General features: G+C 54.3%; 1 protein-coding gene across 3 annotated transcripts in view; it reads right to left on the bottom strand.

Moving 5' to 3' along the window:
* Window positions 1-16,338, bottom strand: part of ITGA11 (integrin subunit alpha 11) — a 51,943-nt gene extending 35,605 nt beyond the window's left edge. For all 3 annotated transcript variants that reach the window (XM_075100791.1, XM_075100790.1, XM_075100789.1), the window contains exons 1-2: window positions 16,194-16,338; window positions 8,879-8,990 (exon numbers count right to left, since the gene is read on the bottom strand). In XM_075100791.1, coding sequence (XP_074956892.1) covers window positions 8,879-8,990; window positions 16,194-16,245 — 164 coding nt within the window. In that variant the 5' untranslated portion in view covers window positions 16,246-16,338. The remainder of the gene's footprint in view (window positions 1-8,878; window positions 8,991-16,193) is intronic.
* Between the last annotated feature and the right edge of the window lie 1,295 nt (window positions 16,339-17,633).

Genomic DNA, 17,633 nt, shown 5'->3' on the forward strand with positions numbered 1-17,633 from the left:
GGCAACCTCCAACACAGTCTCATAGAGGGAGTTTGAGTTGACGGCTGTTGCCTTATTAAACCGAGATCCACCCCTCAGCACTGCCCAAAGCCCGGGGAGGTGCAGCAGAGGTATCAGAAGATGATGAACTGATTTTTTTGGTCTCTTTTACGGAGCTGTCCCTCAGGCCAGGGGCAGCCAGGGGGAGCTTGGGGCATCTGGGAGAGGAGCACAGGCTGGTGGCAAGAAGAGGCGTTGGGCCTGGGAGCACCAAGAAGCCGTCCTGATGTGCGCTGGCTTAATGGAGTTTTAAATAATATCAGTTGGGTACATTCAGCAAGCAGTTTTGAAAAAGCATGATGCATAAAGCCAGGAGCGATGCAAACCTTTGCTTTCCCACCTGGCAGCAGCGAGAGGTTTCACCCAGCTGAGGCCGGGGTGTGCTGCAGGGGAGGAGGAGGAAGAGGATGGTTACAGCAGGGAAGTATTTGCACCGTCTGTATCAGGTTTCCATTACCCTCAGCAAGGCACAATGTGCCCTGGCACTGCCACCGAGGAGAGGATACACCTCCCGGCCGTGGCTCCGTGGCCATTTCACTTCCATCCGTCTCTCCTGCATGCAATGTCATCTCATCCCGACCCATTCCTGAGCTTCTCCAGCCCTGACACTGCTTCTGGGCCGACATCCTTCACACAGCTCTGGAGGGCTCTTCTCCAGCACCCGGCTTTGGGCTGACTCATCACCAATGAGCCATCTGGGCTCGTTATTTAGCAGTGGTTGCAGGGGAACGTTACACCCTTCACAAGGCTGTTTCGCCCATTGAATACCTGGTAAATCATGCCTTGGCAGAAGCATTCCTGGTGGAGGCGTTAGAGCCTTTTGCTCACTCCCAGATCTCCCTATGCTCCCCATATTACCCCTATTAACAGACAACAGAGCAGTTGCAGCGCTCCGTCCCACAGTTGCTGAGTTTTAGGGCATTTCTCTCCCAGGATGACCAAAGCAAGAACATCCTTGCTTTGATTTTTGGGTCCCACTGATCCCACAGTGCCCAGCACAGGCAACAAGGTCCAGACCCTGACCCACTCCTGGACCTGAGCTTTGTCCCCATCCCTGTCGCCTCTTGCTCCTGCACACAGCGTGCTTGCAGGAGGCTGCCCATCTGCCGCCGACGTGCACAGGCACCCTTGGTTGTTGATTTTTTAAAGTCTGATCAGTGCTTTCTCTGCTGTATAACAAACCCTCTCATTGCAAAACAAAACGTAAACACGACTGTAATTTAACCAGCTGCTCCTCACACCAGGTTGAGCCGGGAACGGATGCTCCCAGTTACACAGCCTGTTCCCACAGCGCGACTGCAGACCCCTCGCCTGGCCGGGCAGGACCCGGCGGGCCATCTGCCCCCACGCCGAGCGGCCACATCACGGGAAGAGCCCCGAGGGGCCCCAGCACCAGGACACGGAGGCACGCAGGGGCTGAGCCCTGTGCGCCGCTGCAGCAATTACACAGACATCGCAGTAAGCAAAATTGCCCGTGCTCTCCTTAAAATAGCAGATGACGGGCGTGTTGCAAAACATGTCTGAGGAACTCGCAGAATATTGTGGTCAGCAGTAATGATACTTTCTTATTTTTCCTGGTGTAATTTTTTCCTTTTTACTTAGGGATATTGTAATAAAGAGGTGTTTACAGGCGAGGCCCATCAGTGATTCTTGGCCCGGATGCGGGTTTCCACTGCGGCGTTTGGAGTCTCTGGTCGAAACTCTCTGTAGGCTGCACGTGCCCACCAGGACTCGTGTGATCTCTGGCTTTCTTCTGGAGGTTTCCAAAGGAAACCCTGATCTGTGACTCTGGTTCTCACCAGTCACCCATTATCACCAGCTAACCACGTTTCGGGGGGTTCCCCCACCCAAGTATTTCTGCACTGGAGGCACCATTGGGTCACCAGCTCCAAAATCACAGCTCCATCCATCTGCCCTTCAGTACTCTGAGACCAGGGCACCAAAGCCCCAACCCTAAATCAAGAAGATGTGATTGCACCGAGGGCCTGACTAACAATGCTCGCGCTTGACGGCATTCCTCTGTTTCTTCCTAAAAGTGCCGGTGCACCTCAGAGGTGGAAGCCCACCTGCGTGTCACAGCAAGCAAGGGCAGGTTAGGGAATGCTGCTCTTGCTGCAGCACTTTGGAAAGCCCAGTGTAAACCTGCAGGGCTGGGGCGGGGGAAATTTTCAGGCTCTCGGGGTGGGGAAGGCGAGGTGCGGACTCTGGGATGCCCGGGAGCCCAGAAGCTGCAGGGCAGCTGCTCTCCACCTGCCAGATTTGTTGTGTTGCCCAAATCCCTGTTTCTAACACACACCTCCCGTTGGATCCCTCATGGAGAAAAAATACCGAATGCAGTTTTGCTTTTTCGCTGGACAGGTTGGCAGGCCTTTTCCTTCCCCTTTCAGCCTGCCACCAGCCATGAAGGATGTCAGCTAAGCAGTGCCGGTGCAGGCTGGTTTTGTCTGCAAGGGGACGTCCTCCCGTGAGCCCCTCTCTTCTGCGAGTCCTACAGCGAGTAACACGAGACCACATCGATTTTTCCAATCAGACCAAATGCTTTCTTAAAAAAAAAAAAAATAATAAAGTAACGAAAGGGCCTAACTGGCTGATGCAAACTGACCCCGAAGTCTGCGACAACCACACTGCTTTATGCCAAGGAAGACCTGCCCCACCCGGGACATCAGATGTCCCGTCTCCTTCAAGGCACACCAGGAAGGTGCCAGGCAGGGACAGACCAACCTGCGGAGCACCCCCAAAGAGCCCGGCGACGCTAACAACAGAGACAATGTGATTTTTCTGGAAAAAAAAATGACCCCATGCATGCCAAAAACAGGACAACCCCTGAACAGGGGAGATGGAGTGGGCTGCTACAGCATCCTGCACCCTGCGGCCAGCCCATGTCTGCAGCCCCGGCACGGTGGGAGGGAGAACCGGGAGCAGACATTATCCCCGCGCCGGAGGAATGCTTTACAGTTATGTACCCTCTCACCAAAATAATCCGAGCGCTCGGGTACGGGCCAAACCACAGGAGAATTACAGCCAAGAAAACCTCTCACAGTAGTAGGGAAATAGCAAACTCTTTAACTGTTTTTCCAGATCAGCACAATTATAGCTTTAAATCTACCGAGCAGATTTTTCTCTCTTCTCCCTCCTCCTTTTCCCTTTGGCTGTGCTCAGACTGGAAACGTCATGTCTGTGCCTGGAGCAGCTGCTGGGAGGGGGGCTCAGGACTGCCCAGGCACCCTTGGAAGGGAGGGTTAGCCCTGGGATGCTTGCAAGGATGAGCTCTTGCTGAGGGCAGTGGTGAGCTGCGCCCAGGGTGGGTTCAAGGGGGCCAAACCCTGCACCGAGGCCTCACAGCACCGCTTTGCTGCAAAGCGGGGTCAGGACAGCACGAGACACGAGCTCAGGAGGGAGAGAGCAGCTAGAGAGCTCTCTAGAGCATCCAGCACCCCAAATGCTAGATCCACAGCCCTTGAAGCCCCTCCAGGACCCACTCCCCAGCCATGCCACCTTGCCAGCAGCGTCAGCAAAGCCCTGGCCTCAGCCAGCTCGAGAATGCTATATTTATTATTTTTACAGCTTCTGAAGTCTAATGGATGTTTATTCCCAGGGCTTTCCTTCCACAGCCAGTTCTTCTCAAGCTTCATTTTTTGCATAGCTGGAAACTTTCAATCCACAGACACAAGCCGGTGCGGGGCAGCAGTCCCGGTGCTCGCTGCGTGGAGCGTCACAGCTGCTGCCGTCTGCCCCATGGAGGCACCTCCCCCCCCCCCCCAAGACCCCTTTCCCGGTTCTGGACTGGGGTACCTGGTGGCAAGGGAAAGCTGAGGGCAGTGGTTGGCATGTCCTCCCGTGCACATCTGGGAGGAAGGAATGGGTCCTTTTGTCCTTAGGGAGTGATTTGGCTCCTGCTCGGCATGATGGGCAGCGATCAGGAAAAGCAATTGGGAGATGGCAGATGAAAGATGGAGGGAATTCCCACCCCCCTTTTTTAACCTGATTTTGGACCTCTAAGAACCTTTTATCGCCAAACTCAAGGCGGTTCCAGATTGTGTTTGCCACAAACCTCCATGTGCAGCATGAGGAGAGCGCACATGGGGATGGGTGTTTCCACATTTGAGGGACTTACGTCCCATGTGCATTTGTGGAACCTCTTTTCATGTTTGAACACATGCATTTTGTCTAAACAAATCCATCCAGAGCAACAAACATGCCTGAACCCATGTGATTTATGCCTTAAATACCCCCAAAACAACATGAACCAGAGTATGGCTTGGGGAAGAACAGCTCCAAGCCAGGTCACTCCTTCAGGTCAACACCACAACCATCTCTTCCCTTAGAGTAACTCCCCCTCCTACCAAAACTCCCACAGGCCACTTCACCCCAAGCACAGCAGCACAGGGATCCCCCGTTTGCCCCACGTGTCACTCAGGTTGCCCTGGGGATGCTCAGGACCCCGTAACGCCGGGCACCGCTTGCCCTGCCTGCACCAGGAGCGCTGCGGGGCAGGGCAGCCGCTGCCTGACCGCCGCCGTACAAAGCCACCTTGCACGGTAGGATGAGTTTCAGTAGCCTGTTGTCATTTTTTCCATTCATATACTTGGAGAAGGTGCTTGGGTTGCACCTCCAGCTTAATGAAAAAGGGAGAGAAAGTGTTGAAGAGAGCTCTGAAAGCCACTTGTTACTTGGGAAGATGGTGAGCAGAGAAAAGCCATCCCACAAATTGATGAGCTTTTTGAGCAGTATATATCCAAGTGGTTTTTTTCCCCCTGGAGTTTAATAATCTGAATTCTTTCCTTCCAGATTTTCCACTATTGGGGTTGCAGTTACAGCCCCCATGAGCAAATGATCTGGCTCCTTCCCTAAAAGGTTAGAAAAAGGGAAAGAGTCACAATTAAAAATATACCTACGGAGTATTATATATAAAGTTTGTATATATACATACAGCCAAATATGCCTATACACTGAGAGATATGTATCTCTTTTTTTATATATATATATGAAAGCTGCTTTGAAACCCTTCTAAAACCATCCACGCTAGCCAAAGACAGCACTAAAAGTCTCAGACTGAAGGATAGGTGCCAAAGTCCTCAGATTCCGCGTTTGGTATTTGGCAGCTAGGTCTCTGCACGTTGTTATAACCATCGCTCCCATACGAACCACGTTTCTGAGATAACCATTTAGTTTCTCTGAGCTCTTCTGCGTTTCAGTGGATTTTGTCGAACTCCTCCGGGATGGTATTGAAGGACGCTTGTCTGGCTTCTGCCTTTACCAGCAACTAGGGTTTCATCTCAGCATCTCCATTTCTTCTGTCTCCTGCCAACTCCTGGGGGCTGGCCGAGGCTCAGCGCGATTATTATCCTGCTCTCTTTGTACGTCCTTGGTTTATACTATAGATATTTTGTTTGTTCAGTCATTTATCCTTTAACCACAGTGAGTCATGGTGGCTTCATTTTTTTTAACCGTGTACACGTATTTAATAGACATTTTATACTACATAATTGCATATTCAAATAGATGCTGTACTTATGTGTATACATACACTCATTCTGTGCAGAGAACATCCATTTTTTTCATGCCGAGGAACAGACAGAAGAGAAAACTACAGCTGTGTCCTGCCTGATGTTGGCAGGAGGGATGCAAGAAGGGCCAAAACGAGACAGAACTGGTCTTTGCTCCAGTGTCCTGCTGGGAAAGGAGACAAAATCTTCCCTTCTCTGGTCCCCAGGGAAGCCAGCCCTTGACTACCCCATCAGTGATGATGAGAGGTCAAAGGCATGAGAAAAAAGCATAAGAGCACCCAAAAGGCATGGGAATTGCGGTCCCTCTGCCGGGGTGCATGTAGGATCATGCCTAAAACAGCAGCTATAGCTACGACTGGGCTGAAAATATTTTAAAAAAAGTAAAAAAAAAAAAAAAAAGGGTGTTTTCCACCCATCTCCAGAGGACCTCTGCCTCAGAGAGCTCACTTTGGGCAGAAATCTCTGCAGAGCAGCAAACCCAGCCCATGCAGGCACCGAACACCCAATGGCTTAGCTACTGCTGCCATCCCTGCCTGGCAGGGAAACCGGACCCTGAGGGACACGGGGGAATTGCATGGGATCCCTCAGAAATGCCTTGACCAGGACCTCTGCAAGACGGGCCGAGGGATGGGATGAGCTCGGCTGCATCCATGCCCCGCACCTCCCGCCCAGGGGTGGGCGAGGATGGTTTTTCCTCCGGAGCAAGGCTCAATTGTGGTCCCAGGCGGGTTTCCCACTGCCTGCACCCATGGGTGTCATTGGGGGAGCACGGTGGCACACGAGCACCTTGGAGCAAGGTGCCTGCATGCCATTCACATCCAGCTATGGTGCTCTCCTCAAGGGGAGACTTTCGGCATGTTTAGGATGAAATGAGATTAGAAAAGGGATATTCTCCAGAAGCAGAGGCAGGAGGAATGTGATGGCAAAGACACTCAGCTCCTGCTCTTTATCTGCTCCGGAGAACCACGATCTCTGAACAGCCTTTCCTAGGCTTAGCCCTGACCTGGCAGACACCTCTGCAGAGCTGGACTCTGTTGCAGGGGCAAGTGCAAATACCATCACATTTTTGGGGTATTGGATCCATTCCTGATGAAAAAAAAAAAATATTTCACAGCAGATGTCTGTGCAAACGAAGAACTTGCATGCTCTGAAGAATCAGATCACATGCCGTGGAGAGAATGGCCCCCATCCCACCACCTCAGAGACATGCCTGGGCTCTGCCCAGGAGCAGGTGAGAGATGGAGACACCAGGCTGGTCTGAGATTCCCTTAGAAATTAAGGTCACGGTGCCGCCCACATGTGCTCCAGCATCACATGGAGGAAGAAAAGGATGGAAGACTTCATGGCAAGCAAAGCAGCATCACCCATTAACATCAGCTGTCCCCACCCAGGCCTTGAGCAGGGGACATTGCAGAAATTTGCTTTATTTACTGGAACTACTTGACAGTCATGTTTATGCTGTGCTCCAGCGGCTTTGGCCATGAGCAGTTGTGCTGTCAGGCTGCCCAAAATTCTTTACCCCCCCAAAAAAGCATTTCTTTGGGTAAATATCCACTTTCTCAAGTGAAGAAAGAGTGGAGGGCTGTGTCCCATGCCAGATGTTTCTGGCTTAAGTGGTAAGCTGGCTAGATGAGAAACAGTCCCATGGCACAGGTTCATGGAGAGTGAGGATGAAAAGGATCCCGAGAGACCACCTGGTCCCTAACATGGCCCCAGGCAGGGTCAGCTCTAGGAGAAAGCTCCCTGACTGCTGCATGCAAACCTGCTCACGGACCACGGCGATGCCCCGCTGCAAGGATGCTCTGGTACCTGGCATGGTCATGCTTCTGGGGAGACTCAGCTTGGCCGCAAGCCGCCTTATGCTCAGTCTTGAGCTGAGGCAGTAGAAAAGCCACACAGATGTGAGCCTCTGAACTTCAGAGGGGATACGGAGTGCTGAAATACCTGCTCAGGACCCGTCTCTGCAATGGGGCAGAAGCAGCTTCATGGGCTGCACTCCAGGCAGCGCCCCCCCTTCCCAGCACATCCCGGAGCACACACTCCTAGCCAAAAGCTGAACCCTATCCCATCATTCAAAGCTTTATGAATATTAACTTGAGTCTGCTGGATGGTGGAAGGAAACGGTGACCTGGAGAGTGGGAACATCAGCACAGATTTAATTGTAAACAGCTCCCTGGGACACAGCTGGGAACACCGGAGCCTGGATGGCCCCTGCAGCCCCCAATGCAGCACGGGGGCTGCAGCATCCACATCACCCCATTAACTGGATGCACAGTACTGTTTGGGAAAAGAACACAATCCCTGGGGGAAACTGAGGCTCAGAGCCAGTGGAAAGGCTCACCGCAGTGTGCCCTGACCTTCCATTAAACAGAAGGGAAGCAGCAAGCGGAAGGGTTTCAGGCTGTGCTCACGGCAGCTGGGAAGGACCAAGGTTAAAGCCAAACCTCCCTGCTCCTCCTTGCAGTGAAATCTCAGCTCACGCTGAGGACACAAGACAGGGTCCAGCCCCACACCCCGCCCAACACCAGCAAAGGTCATGCAAAGGCAACGCAAGTCTGAGCTTTGAATTTCAGGGGCGTCCATCTGCATTAATTACATATTTGCTTACTGCCTTAAGCCTGGCTGTCATCCGCCCGTGGGCCAGATCCTTCAGCTCCCCAGTAATTGAGTTGCAAGGAATTTCATGGGCTTTTGAGCTGCCCTCATCACAGCAGCATCCAGATGTGCTCCTGCAGAGCACCAAGGGTCTCTGCCAACATCTGTGCAGGATCCCCCGGCCGGGATCAGCCCTGGCAAGGAGCAAAACCTGCCACAAAACCCAAAACTCAAGCAAAGCCCATCCGAGTCTCATCTTGCATTCCTGAGAGATGCAGGCAGGTCTGAGCGCTTCTGCAGATCGCGGCTGTTTGGTGGAAACTATACAAATCAGGATGGCCTCAACCCAAAACCCAGATGGGTTTCCAGCAAGCGTTGGAGGCCGTGGAGCCCTGGGGAACAGTGAACCTGCCTGGAGCAAAGCCCTGTGCACAGCACCTGCCACTGAGAGGCAGCCGGGCAGGAGTCAGAGCGTGGCACCCTCCATACACATACAAAATATACTGTTATCCCCCACATAAAACTTATTTTTTGTGAAAGGAAGGGGGTTTATATTCTCTGCTTTACCCATGCTGGCTTGGCATCAGCATGACCAAGAGCAAACCTCACTTTGCCTTGGAGCTGCAGCACTGCTCACCCCAAAGCAGTGGTTGGATGGAACAGGAGGAGATATTCAGCATCTTGGGTAAGTTGCTTTAGATCCCCTCCTCTTCAGAGCCGGCGCAAAGCTCACTTACCATTTCTTCCCCCCAATGTCATGCTGCTGCACCGTGTAGCCAAAATACGCTTCCTTAGAGCCAGCTATGATTTTGGGCCTCTTGGTGTCAATGTTGAAGGTGTCACTGAACCCTGGGGAGAAAAAAAAGAAGAATCCCATCAGCCAAGGTGCTGAGACAGTAGGAGAAAACACTTTTTTACTGTGGTCAGAAACTGAACAGGTTAACCCTAGAGGCTGTGCTTTCCCTACCCACAGAGATATTCAAACTCTAACTAGACACAGCCCTGGAGAACCTGCTCCAGGTGACCCTGCTTGAGCAGGAGTTGGGCTAGACAACATTCAGAGGTGCCTCCAACTCAACCATACAGGGAATGTTGCTTCCCCAAATTGTATATTATACCCCTATGGGGTAAAACAGGGGTGGTTTTACCCCATCACAGCAGCCCTGTCGCACAGCATTCCCACAGCCAGCTACGACAGAGAGGAGGCTGCAAGGTCCAAAGCACAGCAGCCCCACCTCACCTGCAGCCACCCAGCACTCCTCTCTCCAGCACCCAGCCCCCAGGGATCAGCCAGCCCCAGGGCTACAGCTTTAAGCTGGTTCAATTAGGGTTTAGAGGCCACAGCTGCACAACCCTGGAGGGCAGCCACTTCCCCAGCCCACCTGCAAAGGGACTTCACCCGAGCAGGCACCAACGTGCTCCCTGGGGCTGCTGAGCTGATGCCCACCACTGCTACCAAAGAAAAAGTGCATTTCTGGTTTATGCTAAAGGAAAAGGTATTTTTTCTTGAGGCTGCTCGATAAGTGAATCAGCTGAAGCCAGGGCTGCCAGGATAGGCATGGGGAGGGGAGAGGAAAGCACCCTCCTTCCTTCTCCTCAGGCCCCCTGTGATGGGTGATGCTGCTCTGCAACACTTTGCATCTCGAGCACCAGCTGCCTGTGGTGGAGGTGGCCGCCACCACGTGTGTCCCCCCCAAAGCACCAAAGGTGGGATTCACTTTTCCCAGGTGAGTCAAGGCCAGTGCCACTGGGGGGTTTGCTAGGGAGAGGCAGCTCTGGAGGGAGATGTCCCCGAGGATGGATGCTCAGGCCGGGCTGGGGTGATTTTTGGACTTAGTCCTCTCCTGAAGGCTGCTCTGGAGGACACCCCTTCCTGCAGGACAGCAGGTGCAGGATCCCTGGCCACGGCATCCCTGCTCCGGGGAGCCCAGTGTTCGCAGCCCGTGCTGGTCAACCTTCAAGAGCAATTTGTTTGCCAGGGAGCAAATCCTGGGGGATCGGTCTGGCAGCTCCTCCCTCTGCCAGGAGCTGGACCCAGCCACAGGGTGTGCAGACGGGGGGGGCTGGATGAGTCTCCCCAGGACTGGGGCATTCCAGGGCTGCTGGAGATGCCCCTTCACCCATGCATGGGTAAAGGAGCAGCCCCCAATTGTGCCCACAGCCCCTCTGGTCCATTCAATGGAGAAACAGGCTGGGGGCAAAGGCCACCCCTGGGCAGGGGGTACTATCTGTGCCGAGGGGCTCGTGCACTCTGTTAATGGTGGCTGCAAAATGCTGCAGCCACCCGTGGCCCATGTCCTATAGCCAGCAGGTATCAGCCCCCAGGATCCCAGTCTTTATCCAGAAAGACAAACGCTTTGGCTCAGGCCAGCATCATGTTCAAACCCTCCACGGGTGCAAACGCTGCGCGGCTTCTACAGGGAGGTGTTTTTAATGTATGACATTGTTTTCCCCACGGGTTTGCTTAAGCAGGGAGGGGCACGGCCCAGGTCCCAACAGGGAGCAACTGCATGGCAGAGGGTGCTGCAGGGAGGGATATGCCAGGATACCCCGGCTCTTTGTTCGCCTTCAGGCAGAAAGTAGCTGAGGTTGCAAATAAAAGATCCTGGCGTCCTTAGTAAGGACGGCTTTAAAAGCAGCAGAGGAATCACTTTTGGTATTTATACGGGTATAAAGGAGTTGTCAACAGGAAAGGTTGGGAATGCCACTTCCCAGGCAGAAAAATTAGTATGGGAAGTGTTTTTATAGGTAGGAATGTTAGGGATAAACCTGTGTTTTTGCAGTCATAGGAACAAATCTGCAACGTTGGCTCCGGAAGCAGAGAACCGCGGAGTCTCACCAAGGAGAGCTGAGGTAAGGAGCTTTAAAATCCTACCGAAAGAAATTCTAGAAAGCAGAGGGGAAAAAAACGGAGACGGGGGATAAGAGCCAGCATATTTTGCGGTAGATTGACCTTATTTGACATTACAAAACAAATTAAAACCTCCTCTGAGTTAACTGTTACCCAGTGGAGAAACGGAGGCCAGGATGGGCCGTCGAGAGAGGTGATGGGCAAAGGAGGTGAGGAGAGGCTGTGGGGACGGGGAGCTGGGAGCACCCCGGGGTGTCACATCACTGCCACTGGTGAGACAGGGTGACCCCTGGACCTGGCTGGAAGAGGGGGTTCTTTTGGGGAGGCGGGGGTTGTATTTCAAGCAATATTCAATTCCAGGTAATGCAGAGGCACTTGGGTACAAAGCAAGTGTCAGAGAGGATATGGCAGGTTTTCTTCTGGTTGTTTCTTTTGCATTCAGCAGAGTTTCTCTGATTTTGCACTTTTTCGGGGGGCGGGAACGCCAGGACAAGTTGGGAACCCCCATCCCATGGCTCCTTGTCTTAGGATGCCATCGTGCAGCTGCAAAAGGCAGCCAGGACGGTCAGGAAAAGCAACATAAACCCCAAATAAATAGAACAAATTCTTCGTTATGTGCAAAGGCCTCTGAATCAGGGGGAGCAGGGAGAAGTACCGCAAGGGGCTCGTGCCGCTCACCGTGCCGCAGCATCCCACTCGCAGCAGGTAGTGGGGACTGGGGGATGTGATGGGGCTGGAAAAGCAAAATGGTCTGGAAGAAAGTTTCCAGGCCGTGGATGGCAGAGGGAGGGAATTTCAGAAAGCCGACAGATGTGGTGCATTCGAGGCAGGAAGGAAAAAAAAAAATAATCAGAGAATATTTAAACTGGCTTAAACTAATGGGAGCTTTTTGAGAGGTTGTCAAGGAGATTTAGCAACCCAAAGAACTGAGCCTCATTTTCTTGTCAGGAGTGACATCACTGTCATAAATAAGTGACCAAAAGCCACATGTTTTGCTTGCGATGCTGCCAAGGCAGGAAGCCTCAAATACCTCCTTTCCGAACTAGGAGCTTCTGTCGAGTCCAAACTTTTGATTCTCATCAGATCAAATATTGAAAAGAAAAAACCTAAAACATATTTGGGAAACAATACTGGGAATAAAAGCCACCTTTTCTGCCAGAAAGAATAAAAATAAGTCATCCCTGTAAGGGAAACCTTTGGGAGGGCCATGCTTGCAGGGCTCCAGCACCATCCTCCTGCCCACACCTCTGCCCGTGCCTCCTGCCTGCATCCTTCGGGCAGGCAACGGGATCCACTGCCGGCAAAGGGGCTCCGGGAAGGTGCCATAACACAGCCCGGCAGCACTTGCTGCGATGCCCCAAGGCTACTTCTGCTGCCATGAGAGGTTTGGGGTTTTAGCTCGCTGCCTTTGCTCCAAACCTTTACAATTTAAGGAGATGCAAGCCAGGCAGCGGAGCTGCCGGAAGAATTTCCTTTTATTTTTTTTGACTGCAGAGAAAACGCAGTCGATTTTCTTGACTGCATCATGCAAACCCAGCCTATTTTGCTGGCTTCCAGCACTTTCACAGCTTGGGAGAGGGCTTCTGGAGAGAGGCCGAGCCGACACGGGGCAGTGACACAGCGAGGAGAAGCATCTCAAAGGCTGCAGCTGAATCCACCCCATGGGAACGTATATCCGGATCAGCATGGGCTCTTCTGCTGAACTCCGCAGGGCAACGGCAGCTTGCCCGCTGCCAGGCTGCTGCAGGACCCCAGGGGTGGCATGGGAGGAGATGCAGGGTTTGGGGGCACTGCAGGTGACCCGAGAAAAAGCACATGCCGCTCCAGGCTTTTGCTTTCTTGCAGGGACGAGCGAGCTGCTCGCTGGAGGAGCCTCAGAGTGCGTGGCCAGGGGAAAACTCACATCTGCCAAAAACCTGGAGCGTGCCGGGGTCAAGCAGCTCGGTCTGGCACTTTGAAATGCGCTTTGCTCTTCTTGCTCCTGCTTCCTCTCTCATCGCTCCAGCCCATACAGGAGAAGGGACCTCTGCGATGGGGCAGCGGGTCTGTGGATCCTGGTATCGCCACTGCAACTCCTGCATCCTCAGCATCCCTGGGCATGCCACTGGCCACCCGGCGCTGGGCTGGGCCCCTGCAACCCCATCCCCACCACCACATGGGCTTTGATGACATCGGCTGCTCCGCAGCCACCCATCTGCCATGCACATTACTTTTTCTTTTCTTAGGGCTGAAATATTTCATTTAACTAGAAAATGTTTAAGCTTGATATAAAGTATTTAGGCAAAAACTAGCAGGCCCTGAGAAGGAGCAGGGTGGACCACATGTCCCTGTGCTTCCCTCTAGCTTTAATTCTTATGAAGCACTGTTTGCCGAACCAGATGGTGAAAGCACCAAATTCCTCTCCAGGTCGCTATCTCAAAGCCAGCATTTGTCATCAGCTATTAGGAAACAACTCAGGATTTGGTGGCTGCTGCAGCGGTGGATGGAGAGCCAGGGAATACTGAGGATGAACAGAGGATCAGTCATCACCGGCTCGTGTGTTGTGACATTCCTGGTTACCCACAAAATCTCTGACAAACAGCCCCAGGGCGTTAGCTACACAAGTATTTTGTGCTTCCATAATTCCAGCTTTCTGGCCCCCCAAATGTTGGGGAGGAGCCGTTTGATGGCCTCGTTTCGCAGCCCCAAGGAACGTGTTGATTATTCATTTGCAGCGCATTTATTAGCGATAATGCAAACGGCATCAGCAATAAATAGCGGCAGGTCTCTGACCGCCCCTTTCCCAGTGAGACAGCAGGAAAGCGATAGCTTGTGGGGGCCAAGGGGGGGGCTGGCTTCTCAGCCCCCTCAGTGGGGGGTTGTTTAAGGACCTTCCCTGACCAAACCTTGGCCAGTGGATGGACAGCTGCGAGGTGGGGTGGTGGGGTCCCACTCAGCCCCACTGTGGGGCTGTGCAGCCACCCAAAATTAAGTACCCACCATCAAAGCCCAGACTGGAGCATCCCTTGGAAGCCCACCTGGACAATCCCAAACGTGCCCCATAGAGCAGGCACGATGGTTTCACCATTTGGTGACCCTTTAGAGAGGGAAGGAGCCAACTACCTTCTCTGGAAAACCAAACCAGCGAAGGAAAACAGATGCGTGGTCTGACACAAGGGAAGCTATCGCATCTCAGCGCATCCTCCCTGGATCCTTTGGAAGCCGCAGCTTCCCTGCCGGCGCACAGCGCCAGCGAGCAACCGGGCTATCGTGGCTGCCAAAGGCATTTGTTTCAACAAGCCATGGCTCAGCAGCCTTTGGCCGGGCTCTCCTGCTTTCAGCCCAGACCTGTGCCCTGCTGGCACCCAAGCCTCAGGGAAGAGGGGCTGGTCTGATCCAAAGTTTAGGGACACCTTGGGATGTCCCCAGGATGGGCTGTGTACAGCGGCACTGTGGGGACGGTCCCCAGCACTGCAAGGTGCCAGCTGGAAGGGGTCCGGCTGCCAGCATCGCCTGCCCCCTCCCTTGGCACTATTGTTGGTGACAAGTAATAACCAAGAAAGTGCCGGAGATGCCACGGTGCCTCCAGGGACTCCCAGCCTGGGGACAGAGCCCATGTGCAGGAGGTTCCCCCCAGGACACCGGAGAGAGCGGGGAGGGGGGTTTCCCTCGGGCAAACGCCACCAAAGCATGGTTTGCACGCAAGCGCACACGCCAGGACAGGCAGCACGGCCGCCCAGTGAAGGGACCGTCCCTGAGGATGCACATCCCAACCCAGCACCCTCAGCTCAGCCCAGGGTCCGGGCGGGGGGGGGGGGGGGTGGGGGTGGGTGTCCCACACATTGCAAGAACTTGATTTTAGTCCAGATGGCAAAACACCAGCATTAGTCCTCGGCAAAATATATCAACCGGTAGCCACAACGCATCCTATCCTGGTCTGGAGACCACCACAGAGCACTGGAGTATTAACCCTTCCTGCCGGCACACGGCTCACGTTCGCTGCAGTAGCGCTGCCATCGCCAGCCACTCCAGGAGCAGGGAGTAACCCCCTGTGGGCAGGAACCCTTGCATGGAGGATTTCTCTTCAGCCCAAGGCAGAGACACTGACTTGCCACATCCCCTGACTATGCTCTGCAATAACTGTCATACGTCTACGAGCAGCATCTCTTTAAGGGGAGCTCACCCCACGGACTCGGCTGCCCACGTAAGCACGGCCGGGGATGTGCCGCAGCGATCGGCCCCGGCAGCTCCACGCAGGCAGCCCCGCTCGCTGCCGCCATGCAAGGCGCAGACACATGTTCCCTATTAAGCAAAGAAAGGCAGCTCTGCTGCGGCTTGCTTTAAAGGATCAAGCAACAGCGCAATTAGAAAGGGATAAAAAATAAAAGAAGTAAAAAAACCAGCCCCGGCGTGTTTTTCCATCAGGATGTTTAGAAAAGTTTGCAGTGGCAGAAGCGCTGCAGGCTGGTGGGGAGGTGTGAGCCGGTGGTTGTGCTCCTGGGAGCAGGGCAAAGCTCTTTTTTTCCCCTTTGCAACACCGAGCGGTCCCAGCCTGGCTGCTCTGAGCCTGGGTTGTGCGCGGGAGGATGCCAGATGTAATTGCAGCAAAAATGACCGCTGCCGGGGAGCCTCTTTCTGCAAGAAGTGTGTCCAAATGCACAAGAAGCAGGACCCCCCTCACACTCCAGACCCTGGCAGGGCTCGTCCCGCATGGACTAAGCCGTATGGGGGAAGCTGCAGGCTCGCCTCCTGAAATGAAATGCTTGCCTAAAAAACCTCTCTTAACTCATTTAACTCCAAGCAATTTTCTTTTCACAGCCCCCCTCACGTACAACGGGACAAACCACATGTGGATCACAAAAGTTAACTCTAGGTAAAAGGGTCTGGCTTTATTTTGGGGGGACGTTTTTTTCCCCCCTACCATCTGATGCTTCAGAAAAACACTAATCCCGCTCCAAGTCTAGCCCAGGCGAGGAGGGGGGCCGGGAGGATGCCGTGCTGCCCACTCATTCCTGGGAGCCCATCAAAGCCCTCCATCCCTTCCAACTCCCCTTCACCCACCTCTCTCCCTCCCTCCAGCTCCCAGGAAGACTTTTCCAACAGCCTTATTAACCTTGGGCTTTCTCCAGCACCTTTCCCAAACAAGCAAAAGTTATTCCCCTGGTTGCTTTCCCCTTGCCTGGGGAATTGGGGTGGGCGCAAGAGGGGGAGCGGGCGCTTACCGGGCAGGAGGCAGAGGGAGCAGGCGAGGAGCATCCCGCTGGGGAGGTCCATGGGAGCGCCGGCTGCCCTGCTCCCCGGCCCCGAGCATCCGCGGGAGGCAGCCAGCCAGACTGGTAGCCTCGCTTGCAGAGCCCTTTCCTTATCCCCAGCCTTTCCCGGCTCCCTGACAGAAGGCGAGCATTGGGAGGGAGTGGGAGGGACGAGTGAAACTTGTAGGAGGTACAGCAGGAGAGGACGGGAGAGGGGACAGCCTTCATGCGGCCACGGCACCCTTTAGGGATCAGCTTCCCAGCAGGGCTGTGTCAGCTGGGAACGTCAACCCCCCGGCAGCACCCTGGTCTTCTCCTCATGGCACCCTCCCGGGGTCCCCCGGGGGGCTCCTTGCTCCAATGGGGGCTTGGCAATGGAAGGTCTGAACGGGGTCACTGATGGTTGGGGGTGCCACCTCCCTTCAGGTGCCACTCCTGCATGGGCACTACCTTCACTCAGATGCCACCTAGACTGGGGTGCTACATCTCCTCAGATGCCACCTCCAGCTGGGTACCACCTCTGCTCAGGTGCCGCCCCCAGGACGGAGGGGGGCAGAGCCAGTGCCCACAGCACCGAGGAGGCTGCTGCGATGCTGCAGGGCACCACGCAGCGCTGGGGGCCCTGGCTGCACTGTTTCATTTCCCCAGCACCCACCCAGGCACGAGCACCTCTCTGCTGGCACGGGCACCCAGGAGAGTCCATCAGGGAAGCAAACAGCAGAGCAGGAGGGAAACTGCTAATGAGTGTTTTCTTCTCCTCTGAGGGTTGTCCTCAGGCACAATGGGGTGCTCCTGTTGCACAGAGCTCTTGGGCCAGTATTCCCAGTGTCACCCCAACAGCAACTGCTGTCATTTAGGGCCCCATCACCTCTGGGCTGGACTAAGCAGCCCAGAACACCTGAAGTACAGCAGCACCTCCAGCATGGGATTTTCTCCCTCCATCCTCTTCCTCCTCAGGCTGGGGACACTTTTTGAAGGAGGCACCCAGGAGGCAGCTCCAGCAGGAGCTCAGCCCTGACCGCAGCGAGGCTTTGGGGCTGGGACACAGCCCCGAGTGCTCCTGGACCAGCCCACGCAGCCCAGCTGAGGCAGCTCCGCTGGGGAGGCAGGACCAGCCACCACCTTGCTTCCACTTTTCCCGAGCGGAAAAGATAAACCCAGCCTTTGGTCTGTTTTCAGATAGTAGATGTGACCCTGGAGGCCCTTCCCTACCCGCCCCCCAGCCCAAGCCCTGTTTGGCAGCCAAAGCATCTCCACGTGCAGTTACTACCTGCAGCAGTCAAGCTCGGTGCGACCGACCTCGCAGCCAGGAGAAAAGCAAAGCCAGAGCAGTCTGCCTGCTGCAGCGAAGCAGAAGAGCAAGCAAATGTCCCTGATGGGGGTTTTTGTCCCTCGTCCCACGTAGCCGAG

Source organism: Phalacrocorax aristotelis, chromosome 7, assembly GCF_949628215.1.
Source record: "Phalacrocorax aristotelis chromosome 7, bGulAri2.1, whole genome shotgun sequence".
NCBI lineage: Eukaryota > Metazoa > Chordata > Aves > Suliformes > Phalacrocoracidae > Phalacrocorax > Phalacrocorax aristotelis.